The sequence below is a fragment of the Durio zibethinus genome, chromosome 21 (assembly GCF_047325235.1).
Source record: "Durio zibethinus cultivar Kanyao isolate XHJ-2024 chromosome 21, ASM4732523v1, whole genome shotgun sequence".
In the NCBI taxonomy this organism is placed as follows: domain Eukaryota; kingdom Viridiplantae; phylum Streptophyta; class Magnoliopsida; order Malvales; family Malvaceae; genus Durio; species Durio zibethinus.
In genome coordinates, this window is record NC_143182.1 from 2,821,454 (window position 1) to 2,843,152 (window position 21,699).

General features: G+C 33.9%; 3 protein-coding genes, 1 long non-coding RNA gene and 1 pseudogene across 5 annotated transcripts; 4 read left to right on the forward strand and 1 right to left on the reverse strand.

Moving 5' to 3' along the window:
• Window positions 1–11: 11 nt before the first annotated feature.
• LOC111305951 (uncharacterized protein At5g41620-like) lies at window positions 12–3,611 on the forward strand. Its single transcript, XM_022903837.2, has 3 exons — window positions 12–421; window positions 1,340–1,465; window positions 2,052–3,611. Exons 1-3 carry the CDS (start codon window positions 125–127, stop codon window positions 3,429–3,431), a joined length of 1,803 nt encoding a protein of 600 aa, XP_022759572.2. The 5' UTR covers window positions 12–124; the 3' UTR covers window positions 3,432–3,611.
• Window positions 3,612–9,932: 6,321 nt separating this feature from the next.
• Window positions 9,933–10,328, forward strand: LOC111305952 (uncharacterized). The gene is made up of 2 exons (XR_002692079.2): window positions 9,933–10,066; window positions 10,150–10,328. It is a non-coding gene; the product is annotated as an uncharacterized LOC111305952 (long non-coding RNA).
• Window positions 10,329–12,743: 2,415 nt separating this feature from the next.
• On the forward strand, window positions 12,744–16,455 carry LOC111304803 (BTB/POZ domain-containing protein POB1-like). The gene is made up of 6 exons (XM_022901756.2): window positions 12,744–13,030; window positions 13,734–13,859; window positions 14,219–14,340; window positions 14,493–14,556; window positions 14,660–14,939; window positions 15,383–16,455. Exons 1-6 carry the CDS (start codon window positions 12,778–12,780, stop codon window positions 16,209–16,211), a joined length of 1,674 nt encoding a protein of 557 aa, XP_022757491.2. The 5' UTR covers window positions 12,744–12,777; the 3' UTR covers window positions 16,212–16,455.
• Window positions 16,456–16,718: 263 nt separating this feature from the next.
• LOC111304805 (eukaryotic translation initiation factor 1A pseudogene) lies at window positions 16,719–17,467 on the forward strand (annotated as a pseudogene). The gene has a single exon (XR_016331532.1). The product of XR_016331532.1 is annotated as a eukaryotic translation initiation factor 1A pseudogene (transcript).
• A 1,109-nt stretch (window positions 17,468–18,576) lies between these two features.
• Window positions 18,577–20,730, reverse strand: LOC111304804 (protein CURVATURE THYLAKOID 1A, chloroplastic-like). Its single transcript, XM_022901757.2, has 5 exons — window positions 20,442–20,730; window positions 19,537–19,625; window positions 19,304–19,411; window positions 19,092–19,163; window positions 18,577–18,794 (listed from the first exon to the last, which is right to left on the reverse strand). The coding sequence occupies exons 1-5, from the start codon at window positions 20,593–20,595 to the stop codon at window positions 18,729–18,731; spliced, it is 489 nt and encodes a 162-aa protein (XP_022757492.2). The 5' UTR covers window positions 20,596–20,730; the 3' UTR covers window positions 18,577–18,728.
• Between the last annotated feature and the right edge of the window lie 969 nt (window positions 20,731–21,699).

Consider the following 21,699-nt stretch of genomic DNA (forward strand, 5'->3'; position numbering starts at 1 on the left):
AAAGAAAGGGAGAGAAGCACAAGCAACCCACAGTTTGAAAATTTGAAGAGAGAGAGAGAGAGGAAAATCAAAGACGGAAAGAAAAGAAAAAGTTGTGGAGAGGGAAGGAGAAAAGGAAGAATTCATGGTGAAAAAGTTGAAACGCGGGATCCTGGTAGGGAAAAGAGCTGGCCTCTCCACTCCATCACCTACTTGGAGACTTGAGTTCTCTTCTCAAAATGCCACTTCTACTCGAGACTTCCTCCAACTTCCTACTGGACCTTCTATTTCTGCTAGAAAACTCTGTGCCAACCTTTGGGAACTTCAACCTCACTACCCACTTCTCAATAGGCGCAAAGGAGCTCCCAAGCTTCGCCTACACCATTTTAAATACAAGGGTTTTGATGCTGATGTTGATCCTCCTGGTACTCCCCTTTATCAGGTACCGGCATTCTATCTTAGAAGTAAACTCCAAAAAAGAGGGAAATGTTTGTTGTTTTAAAGTTTTAAGCTTTTGTTTAAATTTTAGTATAATGCTTTTGTGGTTCTCTGGGTTGCTTTTTAATTTTATTTTTGAGGTTAAGTGGGGGTCAATTTTTTTTTTATTTGTTTAGCTATCTTTCTTTTGTTAAAAAAAAAAAAAAGGCTTTTGCCTTTTTTAGATTCTAATTGTTTGGTGGCTTTAGTGTTCCTTGTGTTTCTTGTTGTTCTCCGTCCTTAATTCTTTCTTTTTCTTTCCTCTGCATATTCTTTACTGTGAATGCTGAAAATTTTGCCTTTTTTTTTACACTAATTGTTCAGATGCTTAGTTGTCTCATGTCTGGTTTTCCAGTTGCTTCCGTGGGGCGCACACATTTGGTCTAGTGGAAAACATGCCAGCTTTTTCTTTTCTTTTCCTTTAAGTTTCACTTTCTGTTGCTTTAGTCACCATTTCTAGTACTGCTTATCTATGGCCAGTTTGAATTGAAAAGCCATGTCTTTGGATTAATGTGGTCTACGTGTTTTTGGTTGCATAATAGTTGAAGTTTGTATGGTTTGTTTAGTGTAGCTTTAATCATCAATAAACTGGTATGTTGTTTCAGTGAGAGTTGCTTTCTTTGCTGCTTGATTGGTTAGTTCATTTGCTCATAATTTTTCTTGGAAATAGATTTTATATTTTAAATGGTTCTTTTTCTGATTATCTTGTTTCGAATATATGTTTGAGATGCATTGCTATTTAGTTGCAACTTGTAAACTAGTAATCGATTTTTCTTCTCTATTTCTGGCTTGTTGATCTTGGTCCATTTAAGGGACGTCTGATCACATGTGTCCTTCAGTTCCCTCTTCTTTTATAATTAATCTTTACTTCATCTCATGTCAGCCAGCAAGCGCAAGTAGCTTGAGGAGGCATATTGCAGCATCAACGATGCAACACCATCGAGCAGTTGAAAGAAATGGTCGTGCTCTACAGCCTGTATCTCCAGCAAGTTGTGGAAGCTCAATGGAGGTCAACATCTATCCGCCATAATCTGTAGATCTGTTTCTATTCTTTGGTTAAACTGGTATTGTATTTAGATATTAAAACTAAAAAAGTTATATGCAATGTAGAGCATCCTTAGCCTCATGAAGGATATTTCTTTTCAATAGAAACAGATCATCCTCCATTGAGCTTCCAAGTACCTTCATCAATTACATTTAAAAACCGCCATACATCCCCATGAGGTGTGAAAGACTGTTAATGTCTTAGTTGTGCACTATCAAGATTATCAACTAGACCAAATCTTCTGACAACTGATAATCTTTCTAATTTGAGATAAGGGAAACGGTAATTCTCTTAAATTGTAGATGAGACATAAAACAGGTTAAAGTTATGTAGATTATGCATAATTTTAGTGTATAATTTTGTGGCTAATTCTCCTGCTGGATGAAACCATATTATTTTCAGTGACCGCTGTAAAGATTAAGTTGATTTTTGTGATCAACTTTGCAATTCTTCTTTGTTTTGGTTATACTTCCTCATGTAACAGATTAGTATAAAGCTGTTTTACTGCAAGTGTAACACTTTAATAGATCTGTAGTTGTGTTCTTTGCAGTTGGCACCTTGTCACCCTACAATCACGCCATCTAGTTCTTTGGACTTTAAGGGAAGGATTGGGGGATCAGGCTATAGCCTTAAGACATCAACGGAGTTGCTCAAGGTACTCAACCGAATCTGGGCTCTTGAAGAACAGCATGTATCAAACATGTTGTTAGTAAAATCTCTGAAAGTGGAACTGGATCTTTCTTGGGGCCAGATCAAAGAGTTGCTGCAAGAGAAGCAAACAGAAAGACAAGAAATGGACAATTTGATGAAGAAAGTTACACAGGATAAAATTGTTAGGAAGAACAAGGAGCAAGATAGAATCAAAGCTACCATTCAGTCAGTAAGAGATGAGCTAGAAGATGAGAGGAAGTTAAGAAAGCGTTCTGAAAGCATGCACCGAAAGTTAGCTCGGGAACTCTCTGAGGTTAGATCGTCTTTTGCTAATACATTGAAAGAACTTGAGAGAGAGAGAAAAGCACGAATTCTACTGGAGAACTTGTGTGATGAATTTGCTAGGGGAATAAGAGAATACGAAGAGGAGGTGCGGTTCCTAAAGCACAAGCATCAGATTGATGAAGTTGATGGGGAAAACCCTGAGCGGCTAATTCTCCATATTTCAGAGGCATGGCTTGATGAGCGGATGCAAATGAAGCTTGCTGAAGGTCAAACCGAGCCTGCTGGAAAGAATACAATTGTTGACAAGTTAAGCCTTGTTATAGAAACATTTCTTGAAGCTAATCGCTCCACTGGATCAAGGAAAAGTGAGCTTAAACAGAATTGCTCACGCCAACATTCTTTAGAGTCCTATCCATTAAATGAGGCTGTTAGTGCTCCTCAAGGTGCTGCTGATGAAGAAGATTCCAGTAATAGTGACTCTCAGCGCGATGAACTGAAAAAAACTGCAAACAGAGTCCAATGCAAGAGGAGCTGTAAAATTCATGGGAACGATGCTTTATTAAGTCATCCTGAAGAATTAGGAAACCCAAATTCGACAAGGAAAAAGGTGTTGTCTCGAGATGTCATTAAGGGCAGTAAATTGCATAGTTCGCGAAGGCAGCTTGATGAACAAATGGCTACTGGGGAGCGTATATATGATAAAAAAGACAGACGGCATGGAATCCGTGGATCGAGTTCAAGGCATGTGGTTGATAGCTTAATCAGAAATCATTCCATGTCCTTAGAAGGTGACAAGGTTCATCCTGAGAGTAGTTTGAGGGAAGATTCATCTGTTCAATCTGTATTCAAAGATCGTGCTAGTCCAGTTCGACAATGGGTATCGAAGTTGACATCTCCAGATTTTGAAAAATCTGATTCTTCGCTGAAATTGCCTCAGGGTTTTAAGGAGAATACCTTGAAGGTAAAACTACTAGAAGCAAGACTAGAAGGCTAGCAATCTTGCGCAGCTACCAAGGGCTCCATGTAGATTGATGTTAGATGTTGCTGGTTGAAACTCTACATGGTGTGCCAGATCTCGCCAAAGAGCAATGCTAGCTTATAAAGATTGTACATCAACTTTTTTGCCTGTAATCTTAGAATTAGAAATGTAATGAGAAATTAATGTTATCGCACCATATCGTGGACCAACTACAATCCAGCTCCCTAGTAACTTGATTAACATCAACACCAAACTGTCTTTCTAGATTATAATATCTACAAAAAATATTCTTAACTGTTGCGGTCTAGCTAGCCGCACAAAAAATAAAATAAAATTGCCCGTTTGTTTGAAGAACGCTTGAAGTGGTAAGTACATCTTTTGGCAAGACGTTTTTCCAGATTCAAATGCAGGTAAATAATTTAGCTACCTAAAATAAATAGATGATTCTCATAATGGTCTCTCGTCCAGGAGCCATTTGTTTTTAGATTGCTATCATTTGTTATTACCCAAGAGATGAAATAGTTAGCCCGTGAATCTAATTTATTGTTTAATTATTTCCATCTTTCATTAATTGCTCTTTAAAAATCAGAAATTTGAATATAATCACTGCATCATCTATTAAACAAAAAAGTTTTGAAATTTTATACTATTTTGTTGCTTTTGACCATGAAAAAAAAAAAAAAAACACTGATGTAATGCAACGTAAGATTGTACTTTGATATGCATTAAACAAAGGAAAAGCGATTCGGAATCTAAACTTATAATTGTGGTGGTATCTTTTTTGCGTATATTAAAAAAACCCCAGAATCCAATTGAAAAGGAAAGGATTTCCAGAAATGACCCAATATCCACCATCATCAAATAAGCATACAAGAAGTATCTGAACACACTCATATTTTTTTTTTCTTTGATTAATAATAACATTGCTCCTGTAATCCATTATTGATATAGTGACATAGCACCTTCATCTACCACCTTATATATTTTTTTATATTAGTTTACAGATTTCTTTCTTAGCAAAATTTCCTTCTTAAATTGCTTGGACTGGGAAAGTTAATGCATTTTAACATTCTTGTTTATCTTTTTATGTAGTGGTCCTCTCTGGAAAGCAACCAGGTGCTAAAGAATATGCTACTACTTTCGGCATAGTGATGGTTATTGGTTAGTTCCAAAGTTTAAACTGCGATTCAACTATTTGGTTCTATTTGAGTGATCAATAGTGCTTTGTAAGAACAACATTTTTTCATAAATTTGCTAGAATTAAAAGTATATATAATGTGAAACTTGTTAAAATTACTATAGCTCTAATACTAGTTATTAAGTTAAAAATTTTTTAATTTAATTAAATAATCAAAGTCAACGAAAGTAAAATCAAATGATCAATCAATTAATATACAGTAATTTAATATAGCTCGACCCAATAAACTTATATCAACAGATTAAAAAAAATCACTTATAAAAAATTATAAACATATAAATTAAATACTCACAATTAATATCTATAAATTCTTTTATTCTTCTTTTATCTTATAAAATATTCTTAATCCAAATAAATATATACCTATATATACTCATACCTACGTGGATCATTTTAATTTTTTATAGTTTACCTAAATAAAATAATCATTATATCTACATATAACTTCTTAATCTCTTTTAATTCATTTACAAACATTTAAATATATACACTTATAAAAATACTCTCAATTTCTTTTAATCTTATGGGATCTGTGTTAGACCCTATAATTTTTTTATATATTTTTTTCATACCTAAAAAATTCACTTATTTATAAATATACAAAATTTTCAATCAATAATCCAATTACTCTTAAAATTTTTTTCTTACAAATTTTCTAATTCATCAAAAAATATCTCATCTTGAAAAAAGAAGAAGAAGAAGGAAACGAAGAAAAGAAATAGATGAGTATAAATTTCATTTTCGGAAGATGGAAATTGCTACACTTGACACAAGGCAAACAGAGTTGCCTTGCTCATCATAGAAATTTGAAACTCAACAAGATTCTTGGAAGAACGTTTGAAAAAGGCAAGCTAAAAGATATATCTTAAGTCTTGACCCACATTAAAGTGTAAATAGTTTTCAAATCTTAACATCACCTCGGATTAATGTAAATAACAGTTCTCAATCAGCAACAAATGAGGTAACCCACCAGTTAGAGAAAAAAAAACCTAATCAAGCTGCGTCAGTGCACAAACTCAGAGAAATATGTTGGCCAAAACAATTGTTTAAGTCATGAAAAGAAATCCCTCCTTTTAATTTGCTATTGCCTTGTAGTGGAGAATAATAACAAGATACCAATTCCCACTCTGCAGTTTAAAAACTCTATCACGTATATTCTTGCTTGAAGAAGAAAATTTCTCTCGTCATTGGGACCCGCTAATTCTTCAATTCATAACAAAATATTGATCAGAAACCAACTAATTATACAATGAAATCATGTCACACCGACCAATAATAATAACCCATGATTGAAAAGATACCCCATTCCTTACCACTGATTTCGTCTTAATCAATTTATAGACAAGAAAATCTTATTCCCTGATTCTCTGTAAATTGCTAATTCGACGGCCCAGATTGCTTCGCTTCCACATGTTTTGGCTTATAAAAGGACCTTCCATTTTCCTTCAGTCTCACAAGTCTCAGCTTAATCACTTTGTACAGCATAATCATAGTACTTACTATAAATAGTCGTACTATAGTATATAGTTTTAAACGATTATAATGATTTTTTTTTCATATTTGGTGATTGTTTGTGTAGGGTTTGAATGGATGGGATCCAAATACGGGGCTCTCTTACTCCAAACCTGAAAGGAAGTGATGGTAGGCTACGGCTGCTAGTTCATGAATGCCCCTGGATGCGTAGAAGAGCCAGCAATATCGAGGCCCAACGGTGCGCAGTCTGAGGGTTTGCATGAACTGGGAGACGTGGTTACCTTGATCTTTTTGATATTGGAGTGAAGGGAGCTCCGTGTCTCTTTTTCCCTCGCTTTAATTCCTCACCTTTTTTTTTTTTTTTGCTTCTGCTTGAGTTGTACTTTCCATTGCGGTAACATGGTGGAATTTATTTTGCTTTTTCTTGATATCTCATCATGACCCAAGTTCTAATGAAGACTGTTTGCATTGAACTAATGTTTTGGATCGGCTAATCAATGTTTTATTTTTCAGGCATAGATATTGATCGCCTGTCGCCAGGGAACTGCACTTTGCTGCCCACATAAAAAGTCCTCCCAAGTTGATTATAACTCATCGAAGGCATTGAAATATATATATATATATATATATATCACTTGTTCATCTTTATTTATAGAGCTTTATATTTCAAATTCAAGAATCTTTTTGGCTTTTTTTTGCCTTTAGGACCACTGTTTTTCGTACCTGATCTCTTGATCAGGATTTTGAATTAAAGAGGGAAATCAATCATGAATCAACGACTATAATAATTTCAAATGGAGACATTTGCAATTATATATTATTATACTAGTAATTTTCACCTTCAAATGTGAATAGTTTTGATATTAATTAATTTATATAATATAAATATCTTTTTCTCCATTTGGAAGATAAAGATCTTTATACAGACGTGATACTCATTGTCATTATTAGAGTTGTAATCGATCGAGTTTGAGTTAATACAGTATTAAACTCAAGCTTGAATTTGACTCCAAATTTGATGTTTGAAATTTGACTCAAACTTGATTGAATTTTTTTTTAACTCGAACTTGACTCGTGATAAAAAATGAGTTATTTGAGCTCGCTTGATTAAATTCGATTAATATATAAAAATAAACTCAATTTTTATATTCGATAAAAACTTAATTATTTATGCTCGGATTCAAACTTAAGTTCGAGATATTTTATCAATTAAAATAATTAAAATATATTAAAATATAAAAGTTCAATTAAGCTCACGAATAACTTGAATAGAGTATAAAAATACTCAAACTTGACTCAATCGATAAGTTAAGCTATTCGAGTTCAAGCTCGACTCAATAATAACTAAGCTGAATTTAAGTTTTATTCGAATCAAACTTAAGTAACTTACGAATACTAATATATCATTTACACTCTTAATTATTACACCTCATAAGCGATAGCCATACAAAATAATTCTTTTTTACCTTACTTTCTTTTATTTTTTTGAAATATTTTTATTTTACTTTTTTAATGGTTTTGAGTTGAGACTACGTAAATTAGCGTATACTATAATTATTTAAAGAGTTTGAATTAACTTATATAGTGTAAAATTAAAAATATATATATTTTTTAATTATTAATTTTAATATATCTAATGAATTAAAAAATTAAATAAAAAAATAATTTAATCTCATTATTTAAATCTATTAAGATCAATTATTTGAAAAAGTGTAAAATTTTTGTGTATAAGTTAATTCCTCTCCATTATTTAATGTAAAAATGACATGACAGGATGGGCAAAATATGCATTCATAATCCATAATGACTGGAGTATCCAAAAATAATTATGATCTTTTTTTATACATTTTAGTTTTTAAATACATAAAATAAATTTGAAATTTAAATATCAATATTTAATAAATTTTTTATATTTTTAAATTACCATACATTTCGTTAATAAAAAAAAAAGAAATTCTAATGTAAAAATCTTGGGTTTGAATAATGAAAAAAGTTGATTGAAAGTTCGATAAAATAAAAGGATCATTTTTACTTTATAGTTCATGACTATTCCTATAAAATGAATATATGATAACCAATAATAGTTATTTCCCATATAGTAAATTTTTTAGTTTTATTTTTTGTCAAAGGGAAAAGGTGCCCATCAGCTACTTTTTCACAATTACATGCAACGTTTCACCAACACTGAGGCAGAAAATCCCACTCGGAGATTCTCTATATCCTTAAAATTTAATAGTCCAAATTATAGTATATATGTAGAGCAAGCCCAATTACATATATAAGGATTGAGGAACGAGAGTATCAATGAAATTGGGTTTTGGTAGCGCCCAATGGAGCCCTTAACGCTGAAAGGAGGTGATGGCACAGTTGCTACACAGCTGCTAGTTCATGGATAGCCCTGCCTGCGCACCGTATACACCATGATGCGGGTGTGGGCCGTGCAGGCTAAGGGTTTGCATGAGCTGGGAGACGTGGTTTGTCTTCATCTTTTTGGCATTGGGGTGAAGGGAGCTCCTTTCGGCTACCTCTTTCTAAGTTTAAAGCCCCCTTTATTGTCAACAGAAATTCAATTCAACTAATAGTCTAATATGTTCTTTTTCTTCAAATCCTACTGCTCTTTTGTTTGCAAATAGATTTCGCAAACACTTTTTTTTTGGCCAAAAGAAAAAACAAAAGACACTGTATTGGCATAGACGCAAGAGAAATTAAACACCGTAACAAAGACAAGATAGTCACGTTTTTTTATAGATAAACTCTTTGTACGAAGCTGGTCATCATAAACCATACATTTCAACGGTTGCGTTTTTATACTCCTTACATATCTTTTTCTTTTGTTAAATTTTTTTAAAGAAAATTATGTCTTTTTTAAACACTTAAATATCTTTTTATTCCAAAATTATTTTTCATAATTTATTTATTTATCAACATCCAAAATTATGAAACATCAAATTTATAAAAAAAATATACACCAAAATTGAAATTATTTTTTGAAACTTAGTAAAAATAAAAAAAACTATAAATATGGGATTTTTTTTGCCAAAATAAATATGGGAATTTGGGACGAAGAGAATTTTTTTAGTAAAAAAATAGCAATTGCATGCGTGTGCCTTGCATTAGCGTTCTCTGTATCATAGAACAAAACTATCAACAATTTCTTATTTTTTCCCTTTTTTGTCAGAGATTAAACCCACGCTCGCTCATCTCTGTTCCCTCGTTTCACTAGGCACAAAATCTAGCCTTGTACACAAAATTTTCTCCTCTATTTGTCTACTAAGGTTTTGCTAGCATGACGCTTCTCTCCCATCTCTATGTAAACCTCCTTAGGACCATACAACTGCGTCTGTCCTATTGGCCGGCTTGTCTTTGGCTCTTTGCTGATCAGATGACGTCTTTGGTGGGTCGTACTTAGTCAGGATCACCAATATTAAAGATTAGACTAATTTTAGCTTTACCTAATCCTAACGGTGCCGCCCCGGGGTGCCTACTTCCACGAGTCTCGAACTTTTCTATCATGGGGTGCTTTATTTGGTGGTTTTTAATACTTGAGTTGGGAGTTTTAATTGTTTTGACTATTTTGTTTTTGGACTTAATTGGGAGGTTCGGAAAGAGCCCCCGTCGGTCCAAAACAAGGACATGAGAGGGTGTTACACGTCTGCTGGTTCATGGACACCTCTGGGTTGCGCAGGTTAACAGTGCTGAATGCGCGGCGTATGGGTTTACATGACTCAGGAGACGCGTGCCTTCTCATTTTCTTTGCTTGGATTGATGGGAGCTCCAAGCATTAATTTGCTTCTCATATACTGATCTCCATCTAATATCTATCCATTTCACTTTGCTTTATATAATGTTTACTTGCTTCTTGTTCTTTCAAAATCTGCCCGTTGTCACCACTTACCATTTTGCCAAAAAGAAAAAAAAAAGGTAACTGATACGATTGCAGAAAGTGCTTTTGCCTTGCAAAAACAGTGTCTGTGAAACGGTATTAATAACACTATTACTTTGTTTTTTATTGACCTGTTTTAGGCCTTGTTGTTAACTGGTCTGCTACCTATGCTTTTCAAGTTTTAATGGATGCAGGATCATTGTTAAGGTTTTCAACGCAAGCCAACTAATCAGCTAGGCCTTCCTGCCTAATCAACGCTCAAAGCGCCAATAAATGCTTGTGCATGATCTAAAGAAACAGAGGCAACTTTCTTATGTGATATATTTTCGTAAAAATATAAAGTATTAATTTTATAGCATTTCATCAATCTTAATTTCTTTATTTTATGAACTAACTTTTTGATTTCTCCTATTTGTCCATATATGTTTTAGTCAATAAAGATGCTAGAGCTTGATCTTATTAATTCAATTAATTTTCGCTTTCGCATCTCCATCACTTCTTTTCTTGATTGAGGGTTTATAGAGCTAATTTGTCAACCTGCAGTGTGAAGTACATTTATGACTTTTGATTCCGTTAGGTATTGAAAAAAGAAAAAAAAATTACAGAAATTTATGAAATTTTTTACTAAAAACAATTAAAAATAAAAAATTTTAAATGTCTTAATATATAAATTAAGTATATAAAATTTGAACTAATTTTAATATTTTTATCCATCGAATATAGATAGTAAACAAGATTGGCGTGGTTCAAACTCTCACTTTCTATGATTTTGTAAGACTTTTTAATCACCAAGCTGAAGATAGTTTTAATATTTTAATATATATCTTAGGTAAATATTTTTATTAAAAATTTTACAATCATTGAATAAATAATAATTAAATTTAAATTATAAATGATGTTTTTAATTATTTTCTTTCGTATAATTAATATTCTCATTTAAGTTTATTAATTTACTGATTTGATTTTTTAATTAAAATTTGAAAGATATACAAATATAATTTTCTTCGAAATATAGTTAAGACTTGGCTATTAGGGAGGGCAACCTTGTTTGAATTTTCAATTTGTTTGCTAATCGATTAGCAACTTGAGATGATTGGTTGACAAGAGAAAATTAAATATGCCTCTTGCTGCGTGTTCATTGGGATCGTGATATTTTTAATGGGTCAATTCATCAATTCACGAGGCCAAAGCCAACGCAATTTTCGTTTGTCTCTTCATTATCTAGAATATGGCAAAATATGAAAAAAAAATAGATTTTTAATAAACAATTATAATTATTCAAATTAATTAAAATGCTCTGTGACAAATGCTGCCGAACCGTGGTTCCAGGGACATGATTTAAAATTTGACAAAGAAATAGGAAGGTCTGGTACGTTTGGCAGAGCAGCTTTATTGAAAGAGAAAATGAATTGATCAATATGTTTACAATCAAAGAAGAGAAGGCGGGGCCAATAAAAGCTCTAGTTGAAGTAGAACGGCATTAATTTGGTCAGTCACTCAGTCAGTCAGGCAGTCATTCTAGAATGGCTATAGTGTTGCTTTTTTTTCTTATTTTTTATTCAACAAAGGATTTTGGAGCTTTCGTAGGTTGTTTTTTTTTTTTTTTGAGCTGATTCAAAAAGATTTATTTACATTAAATTTAATAAATTTATAATTAATTTACATAATTAGAATTAATAATGTTAGTAAGCACTAGTATTTTATTCAACTTTCTTACCTTCTGCCTACCCATGAATAAGAAAAATTGTTGCAATTTGCATTGCGGCCTACTTGTCGTCTATTATTATATGTAACGATAAAATAATAATCAAAATCGTGAAATTTTTAAATTCATCAGTCGAAGTTTCGTTTTTGAGAATATTTCTTCCTTCAATCTAATCGACCATCTTTTTAATATTGATTTCCATTGGTCAGCATCCAATTTTGATTAAATTATGCCAATAATTTTTGTTTGTTTATAATATTTTAATAAAAATTAAGTTGTATTTTTTTTTTTAGAAAGATTAGTGGCATCCCTAAACTAAAAAAAAAAAAACCTCCGATCCCAACAACTCTGTTATTACATATTCTAATTTTATCTCGATTTTTTTCTTCAATATATAATATGCTATAGTATTAAACCTATTCTCATGCATATCTTTTCGTCATCATTTATATACTGCCCTTTATTATTATTATTATTTTGTTATCCATATGTTTAAAAAAAAAATCCTAAAATTATGTTTTATTTTTTTAACATTTAAAATTTTTATTTAAATTTACCAAAAAGCACCGTTGACGAACTAATAACTGTGTAATCAACAAAACAAAAACAAAAAATACGAAGATAAAGATATTTAAAAGGGAAAGATTACCCATTACTAAAATTAAAAATAAAATTCCAATAACAATACCATTTATCCTAAAAAATAAAAAACATCCGATGAGCTTAATTAACAATATCAGAGGCTCACCGTCAACCGGTTAGTTATAAAAGGAAACCGCTTCTTAAAAAACTGACGCTACAACCAAAAAATGAAATAAAAAGCTTTTTTTTTTTCTAGGAAAAAAAAAATTGTTACGAAAAGCCTGCACATGCTTTCTTCAGTTGTTGTGGGCATTTACAAATTTGGAGTCACCAGTAGCAGCACCTAAATCCTTATCCTCCCTCATTTAGGGAAACGCCAGCTCATCGTTTCTAGGGTTTCTTAACTTCTTGTTTAGCTACATTTTTGGCTATACCATATTATCTGGTTTTTTTAATATAAAAGAGGGAAAAAGGGAAAAAAGAAAAGAAGGGAAGAAGAGAGGGTTTAGTGTGGATTGGAATGAGAGATCAATTGAATTCGGATCTGTTCGACCCGAGAACTGAGATGGATTCGGATTTTTCGCGTGCGGCATCTGGTTCCGATGGGGATTTTGGTTTCGCTTTCAACGATAGTAATTTCTCCGACAGACTCCTTCGAATCGAGATTATGGGTGGGCCCCAGGAGTGTCGCCCAGATGGAGAGGGTTGCACTAGTATCGCCGATTGGGCCCGCCACCGCAAAAGGCGTCGAGAGGATATCAAGAAGGAAAACGGTTTGCTGATGTTCCCCTTTGTTGCTTATTATTATTTCCTTTCATAGTTTTAAGGTTTTCTCTCTCTTTTTGTTTTTCATTTCTTTCTGTCAAAATGCCTCTTATTGCTTCTGTTTGGTTAGCTGAGAAAATGAAAGAAAATATAAATTTGAAAGCCTACTAATTTAGATTGTACAAACGATTCTTTGTGGTCGTGAGTTGGTGAGTTGGAAAAGAGAAAAAAAAATGAAAATTAAGGCTCTGCTTTTGGGAAATTTTTGGGAGAATGAAAGTTTTGAAGGAAAATATTATCAAAATGAAAAAAAAAAAAACTTTATCCAATTTAGACACTTAAACCCCCCCCCCCCCCATCTTTCAAGTTCAATAAATTTACTTGTTTGAAAATTCTGTAAATAAAAGATTGTGCTGAAGGTAGATTTTGTTGCGATGGTTCTCTTGTTTCTCTCTCTCCATTCACCAAGATATAGCCTTAAAGAGCATACAACTTGAAGGGGTAAAAAGAAGCCTGATATGATGTTGTTGGGACAGAGACTTTAAAGAGTTGAGATTTATTCACTTTGACATATAAACTTCTTCATAACCTTTTGTGTTTGACACACTTGTTTTTATGCTGTGCTGTCAGGGAATCTTTGCGACTATACGTGTCTTGTATATGAACGTAGTCTGTTTTTTAACAGTTTTGGTTTTTAATTTTTTTTTCCAGTTTTGGATCTTAGTTTATGTCCTGAGGAGCAGATTTTAAATGACAACCAGCCTGATATGGACGATGGTGTGGGCTGTGAAAATCAAGATGAGGAGGCAGTGGCAATGGTTGAAGAAACACAATCAGGTTTTGATGTTGTTTAGACAACATACTATTTGGTTCATTTACTACTTATATATGTTTTTATGATCAAAACTCTGGAAACTTTTATTTGAACAAGGTTGGCAAATGTCTTACCAATATTTGTGTTTTTAACTGAATAACAATCATGCAAAAGACAAAACTATTAGAAACTTGTGGATATGCAGAATTTATCTTACTAAAGGAGATGGAAATTCCTCTATTTTGAAATAGTATCATTAACAAAGGATTTTAGTTGTTCACTTGCAATTCTCACTCCTTGCGCCACGACTGCATATTACTTGGCTCTTGATTGTTGCAATTTGGCATAGTTCACATTTTGATCTTGCTTGGAACTTTTGTAGGTGATGAGGATGCAAATAGCAATGAATCGAGCTGGAGCATGAATTGTTCTACATTTCTGAGAGTTAAAACATTGCATATCAGCTCTCCTATTTTAGCAGCAAAAAGTCCATTCTTCTACAAGGTAAGAGATTGTTTTTCTTTATCAAAAAATATTTAAGGAGAAAATAGAAAGAGATTGTGTTTCGAGAATGCAAATATAGCTTGCAAGATTATTTGTCACTTCTCTTTATTGGTAATTACTTATATGTTTACTTGTTTATTGACTAATTCTAGCTTTTCTCGAATGGGATGAGGGAGTCAGAGCAACGACATGTAACCTTAAGAATCAATGCCTCTGGTAGACATAAACTTCAATATATGGTTCTTGGTTATGTCACTTATTCAAACAGGCATGAGCAGGCAAAGTTAAATGACAATTTTTACGTTTCTTTTATGTACAGAGGAAGCTGCCCTCATGGAGCTCTTGAATTTTATGTATAGCAACAACTTATCTGTCACCACAGCTCCTGCCTTGCTTGATGTGCTAATGGCTGCTGACAAATTTGAGGTTGCCTCTTGCATGAGATATTGCAGCCAGTTATTGCGCGATTTGCCCATGACACCAGAGTCAGCCCTACTTTATTTGGATCTTCCCTCAAGTGTATTAATGGGTGAAGCTGTCCAACCATTGACTGATGCTGCAAAACAGTATCTTGCTGCCCGTTACAAGGACATGACCAAGTAAGCTCCTGTTCTCCAAGCTTTATTTCTTGTTTGACATGAGATTGATAGTTTTATTACCCTCTTAATGTGGTTACATGCCTTACCTAGTTGCAACTGCCCGTAAGACAAAATCTTAGATGTTAGATAAGTTTCCAGTCTCCATCTTTATGTTGTCCTAGCAGTATTCTTTAAGCTCTTCTGGTCCTTATATTTTGAAAATGTTCATTATCAACATGGAAAATAAGCTTTAATGTTCTTGTCAAAAAGAAAAAGTACGAGGGTTTAATGCTATAGTCTTTGGAAAACTTAAGGATAATTTGAAAGCAATGTTAATGACAACAGAACAGTCTGAGCAGTGAATTTACTTCTCTCTCTCTTTCTGTTCCTTTTTAGGCCGTAGGCAAAGTAGAAATTGTGCATATATAGAGGCTTATTTATGCTTTTGGGGCACATTTTACCAGGTTCCAGGAAGAGGTAATGGCTTTGCCACTGGCTGGGATTGAGGCAATATTGTCGAGTGATGATCTGCAAATTGCATCTGAAGATGCTGTGTATGACTTTATGTTGAAGTGGGTGAGGGCTCAGTACCCAAAATTGGAAGACCGAAAGGAAGTGCTTGGTTCACGCCTTGCAAGGTTTATTCGCTTTCCTTATATGACCTGCCGGAAGCTTAAGAAGGTGTTGACATGTAATGATTTTGATCATGATGTTTCATCAAAGCTTGTGCTTGAGGCCCTCTTTTTCAAGGCTGAAGCCCCACACAGACAACGAAGCTTGGCTGCAGAGGAGTCAGCCACCTCAAACCGTCGCTTTGTTGAGCGAGCTTACAAGTATCGGCCGGTTAAGGTGGTGGAATTTGAACTTCCGCGTCAGCAATGTGTTGTGTACCTGGACTTGAAGAGGGAGGAGTGTGCAAATTTGTTCCCATCTGGACGAGTTTATTCTCAGGCGTTTCACCTGGGTGGACAAGGTTTCTTCCTGTCAGCTCATTGCAACATGGACCAGCAGAGCTCTTTCCATTGCTTTGGGTTGTTTTTAGGAATGCAGGAAAAAGGTTCGGTAAGTTTTGCAGTGGACTATGAATTTGCGGCAAGGTCAAAGCCAACAGAGGAGTTCGCTAGCAAATACAAGGGCAACTACACATTCACTGGCGGCAAGGCAGTTGGGTACAGGAATTTATTTGCCATACCTTGGCCATCTTTCATGGCTGAAGACTGTCTTTACTTCATAAATGGTATTCTCCATCTTAGGGCTGAGTTAACCATCAGGCACAAACCAACTTCTGTTTGATGAAGTTTTTGAAGAGTCGAGTTGATGCTAGTGGTTGGTTCCAGTTTATAATGAAACTAGTGTTCCAATATTAATTTATTTTTCTTCTTAGTAATTAAATTGACATAATATAATTGTCTGGACGGCCTTCTCAGTGTTGGGGTGATGGGCTGACTGATCCTGTTCATTGTCTAAAGTTTTTGTTAGGTGAACTGATGAACCTAAAGAAACATAATGATATTATATTACCTTTTTAAACACGCAACTGCTTGGCCAAAAAAAAAAATCCAACTAAATTGCATACCGATTTCATAAAAATAAAATAAAATATATCTAATTTATCGAAAAATTATAATTTCATTAATTTTTATAAAGAAAATTGATTCAAAATTCTCCATTTAATACGTGCTTAAATTGTCATTATGTCAAATGTATTTAAATTTTATACTCATATAAATAAAAATAAAAATATTTTTGCGTGTAAATCACGCAAATCTTAAAGTATAAAAAAATAGAAAAGAAAGAAAGAGAAAAGGCATTCCAATTTTCTTTATCAAGAACAATATCAATTTCAAATTAAAAAAAAATAAAAGCCAGTTATTTTTAATCAGCAGAGAGAGCAAGCAACGGGAAGAACCAAAGATGCCGAAGAACAAAGGAAAGGGAGGAAAGAATAGAAAGAGGGGAAAGAACGAAGCCGATGACGAGAAACGAGAGCTAATCTTCAAAGAAGACGGGCAAGAATACGCTCAAGTCATCCGCATGTTGGGCAACGGCCGATGCGAAGCTACGTGCATTGACGGGACCAAGCGGCTGTGCCACATCCGCGGCAAGATGCACAAGAAGGTCTGGATCGCCGCCGGCGACATCATCCTCGTCGGACTCAGGGATTATCAAGATGACAAGGCTGACGTCATCTTGAAATACATGCCCGATGAAGCTAGGCTTTTGAAGGCTTATGGAGAGCTTCCTGAGAATACGCGGTTGAATGAAGGGATTACCGGTGGGATTGATGAGGAAGATGATGGGGTGGCCGATGATTATATTGAATTTGAGGATGAGGACATAGATAAGATCTAAAGTTCCTCTTCTTTTTTTTTGTTACATTTTTAATGGTATTTTTAAATTTTATTTAAAGATATGGTGATGCTGTTTGTTACTATTTGAGATTTGGGATGCTTAATTGTTATGGTTTATTAAGTATTACGGATGCTCAATATATCCTATAACAATACGTTTACCTTTAATTATGTTAATGGTATTGTTTTCCCTTAAAATTTGACATGGGTTTTTTTTCAGTTTTTATCTTGATTCTGATATTGGAATTGAGTATTTGTTGATTTATGAGTTAGTCTAGTTGATGCTGAAACCTTTTCTGGCTATATGGTTTCATGTTATCCTCTTCCGTTGAGAATTAGTTAAGATTGATGATGGTGTCATTCCCTGAGCTTTTCTTTTTTATATTTTTCGGTTGGGGATCAAGTTTGATTATAGGGTAGCTTTGATTGGTGGATTTTGTGGGATTATCATGTTTTTTTTTCTTTTTTTGCATAGTTTCAGTGTTTCTATGACTCTTGATTTTTCATCATAGCATTAAGCATATATTTATGATTCTTGATTTTGTATACATGTCCAGCTAGATGCTAGTGTTTCACCTCACTCTCTAAGAATGGCTTCATCATGTTAAATGGATTGTCTTATGAAAATGTTGGTTTCTGTTGCCATCGTTGATATGGCTGCGGACAGAACCATTACTGCTAGCTGGGAGGCCTTAATCACCTTTCTTTCACCAAAACCAAATTCATGGCTAGCAATTTCATGTGTTCTAGAATTTAAACATGAAGCATATTTCGTCGTGTGGTGGCAGGCGGTTAGCATTAACAAAACTATGAATAATGTTGTTATATAGTTTTAAGTGCTTGTCCAGCTCATACTCACAAGTTTCACATAGAATGACATTCAGGCTGTTAAAATCCTCCCCATACGTGTAGGAAAAGAGCCTGCAATTCAACAATGATTACGTCTTCCTTACAGACAGTGTTCAACTTAAGTTTAGCCAACCCATAGATTTGTAGAGTAGTAGTATCAAGAAGCTTTTGTAGGCCTGAATTTGTTTCTTTTTTCTGCACCGAATGATTCCAATGCGATGAGAATAAATGTGAATTCTAGAGTCTTTAACGTGAAAAAGAACCGAAATTTGTATAATCTTTGCGACTCAAATTCGATTCTAACGCATTTTGCTAAGGGACTATGCAGATGTACATTTGATGGAAGAAACGGGCTACTTTCTCCACATTAACATGGCACACACACACACACACACACACACACACACACACACACACACACACACACATATATATATATATATATATATATACACAGATGGAAATTATACCCATACACATAAATTGACAAGTCACAAGAATTCATACTAGGCATTCCTACGATTACAGGATACACACGTCTCTTTTACAAGATAAAAAGTGATCAGAAAGAAAATGATCGCAAGTAATTAAGCATGCCAATCTTGTGCATCTATTCTGTTCCAGCAATTTTCTTCTTCACTGCCTCAATATCTGTCGCTAGTTCTTTCCTGCTTGACTGACATACACGTGTTGTTAACACATGGTTTTTTGTGAGCATATATATGTGTGTGTGTGTGTATGTGTGATTTCTAGTTCTAAATAGTCTGCAAAACCAATAAAATTTTAATTGTAAATTGAGCTATTACGTTAAGTTAAAAACCATCTCGAACATAAGCCAATTTTAAGATTCAAAATGCTGTGTGTAACTCTTAAAACTTGGTTCAAATTCATCAAATACATCATCTCTTCATGCACTTGTAAATCTTTATCCAGCATTAACATTCATGGGACAACATAATTTAACAGATCTTACCTTGAAGAGAAGGTATCTGTAGACAAACCATCCTGTATATCCAAGTCCAACTAACTCCATTATCTTAGGAAGCTGCTAAGCACAGAAAATCGTTTCAGATTGGATCAGCGATTTAGTCGAAAGGGAAAGGGAAGACACGTTTGTAGCAATTTTATTGCTGAGTATAGCCCCGTTGTAAGAATAATAAAGGGTAGTGTTAAGAGTTCACTTACCAAAGGGACTGAGTTAATAGCACCAACAAGAATAGAAGATAGCCAAACAGCAACTATTGCCCCACCACCATAAAGAACAACTGTGGACTTGTTCTCAACTTTATCCCACTAGAAAACATGAGAAAAAAGATAGGTCAGTTCAGCCTAAGCAGCTTAAAGAGCAAGAAATTGATTATTTAGAAGATATAATGACTAGAATTGTTAATGGTACTGTAATAAGGCCATCTTCTCACCTTTTCCTTCAAGTCAGTGAAAAGCTCCCCAGCATCAACAGAGGTCTCCTCTGAAGCCTTTGTCTGGAGCAGAGAAAACCTCCGGGATTCTGTTTTCGAAACAAAAATTGGGCATGGAATAAATAATAAGCTAGCCATACATACATACATACATACATATATATATATATATATATATATCCTGGAGACTTTTAAGAAATGTACACAATCTCAGCAAATGAATCTGCTGGGCTTATTAACTTGATGCATTAGAAAGGAAGAGCAGGATTATCAATTAGACCACTTACTAAAAGTTGTTTCTAAAAGCAATTTCTGAATATACATTTTACATGCGCATTTTCCAAAGTTTGCATTAAAAGAAGATCCTTCGAGACTTGGTACTCACATTCTATCCCCACCTTTGCTTTTATTATATTGAAAACTTAACCCCAATTTCCAGGCCACAGTCAAGATGTAAAAGGAAAAAGTAATTGAATTGGCCTCACCAACTTCATCCCCGTTTCCCTAATTACCATGTGTTGAAGGTAAAAACAAGATAGTTTTCTACTAAACCATTGCCAGTTGCCCCATTCATCAGACAAAGCCCTCACAATTACTTTCCTCCAGCTACTGTAATACTTTGTCACTATCGCCAACACAACATTTGTAAACCTACATCACCCACGGCCACCAAAGATTTCGTTTTAATAAGCTCAAAGGCATACCCAAAACAAACAAGGCAGATCTTCAGTTCCAAATATGGTGCTAGAACAACAAAAGGTAAAAGTCAACTCATAACTCACCTGATCTTTAAGCTTTCATTTTCTTTCAAAAAATAAATAAAATAAAGTAAAGAAACGTGTTGAAATGCATGTACTTTTTGCAAGTGAATTGCAAGTTAAAATGGAATGTTAAAACAGCAGTACCTGGAATCAACTTAACGGAAGTGGCAAAGGAAACGTTGGAAAAGCGACGCGGAAGGGGCGGCAAGGCAGAGCAGCTGCTTGTTCTAACGGCGGTGGGGACACATGGAATCAAAACGGCGGTGGCCGTCATGGAGGATGATGCTGCAGCCGCCATTTCTAAATAAATCTTCGCTGTTTCGGATATGTGGCCGCTCGAACTCTACAAATCCTATCCTTTGCTGCCCTCTTTTACAGTCTTTCTTCAGCTCTTCGAAGATATTATTTTTTCTTTGTTTTACAATTTATTTTGGTTGGAATTTTGAATTTGCTAAAAAATATTTCTGGTGCTGGATTTGGAGCAGTGAATGGGTGATTGACACGTGGATAAGATTAGGATTATGATTGGTTGATTCCCTATCTGCAATCCACGTTTGAGGGGTCTCTCCTCTCTCTCTTCACACATTGTATTTTTTTGGACAAAAAGGGTCCAAACTTTGGACCCAAACTAACTTCCATCTGCTGTCTTGTTTCGTCTTTTTGCATTTTTCTGTTGGACTTGGTCTTCACTCTTCATTGCTTTCTTTTTCCATATTGTTAATAAATTGCATGACTAAATTTTAATATAATTTGAGTGATTTCATTAACAGTACTCCACACGCCATTGATTGCTTTATAGAGCTTTTCCTTCTCCGAGAAAGCTACTAAACCTCTATTTTATTGTTAATGTTTAATGAATATAATATGGGATCCATAACTGCTAATCAAAAATCGATTAAAATATTAATTCAAAGTTTTATTTGGATAATTCGTCGTTCTTTTAAAAATGTAAAATTTTATTAGATTAAAGTTCAATTCTTGATACTTATAAATTCTATTTCTTCTATTCTTCTATATTTAAAATGATAATTAAAAAAAATTTACATTTGATACATTATTTTTATTAAATTTTAAAAATAATACCTTAATTACTTTTTTTTTTCTTAAGTATCACGTTGAACCAGTGGCTAACACTTCCCCATGAATATCAGCAAAATGGGCTCATTTTTTGATCCATTTAAACAAACAGGATGACATATCAAATGCTTAGGTCTTAGAAGACTGGGAAATTGGGCTCATTTTTTGGTCCAAGTATAACAACATAGGGGTAAATGATTGGGCCTTGAAATAATGATAAATTGGGCTTATATGTTATCTTTGGCGGCCCAAGATGATTTAAAATGTAAACATAAAGATCCTTTTTATACGTATTATAATAATAATAATTTTAAACTTTTCTAAC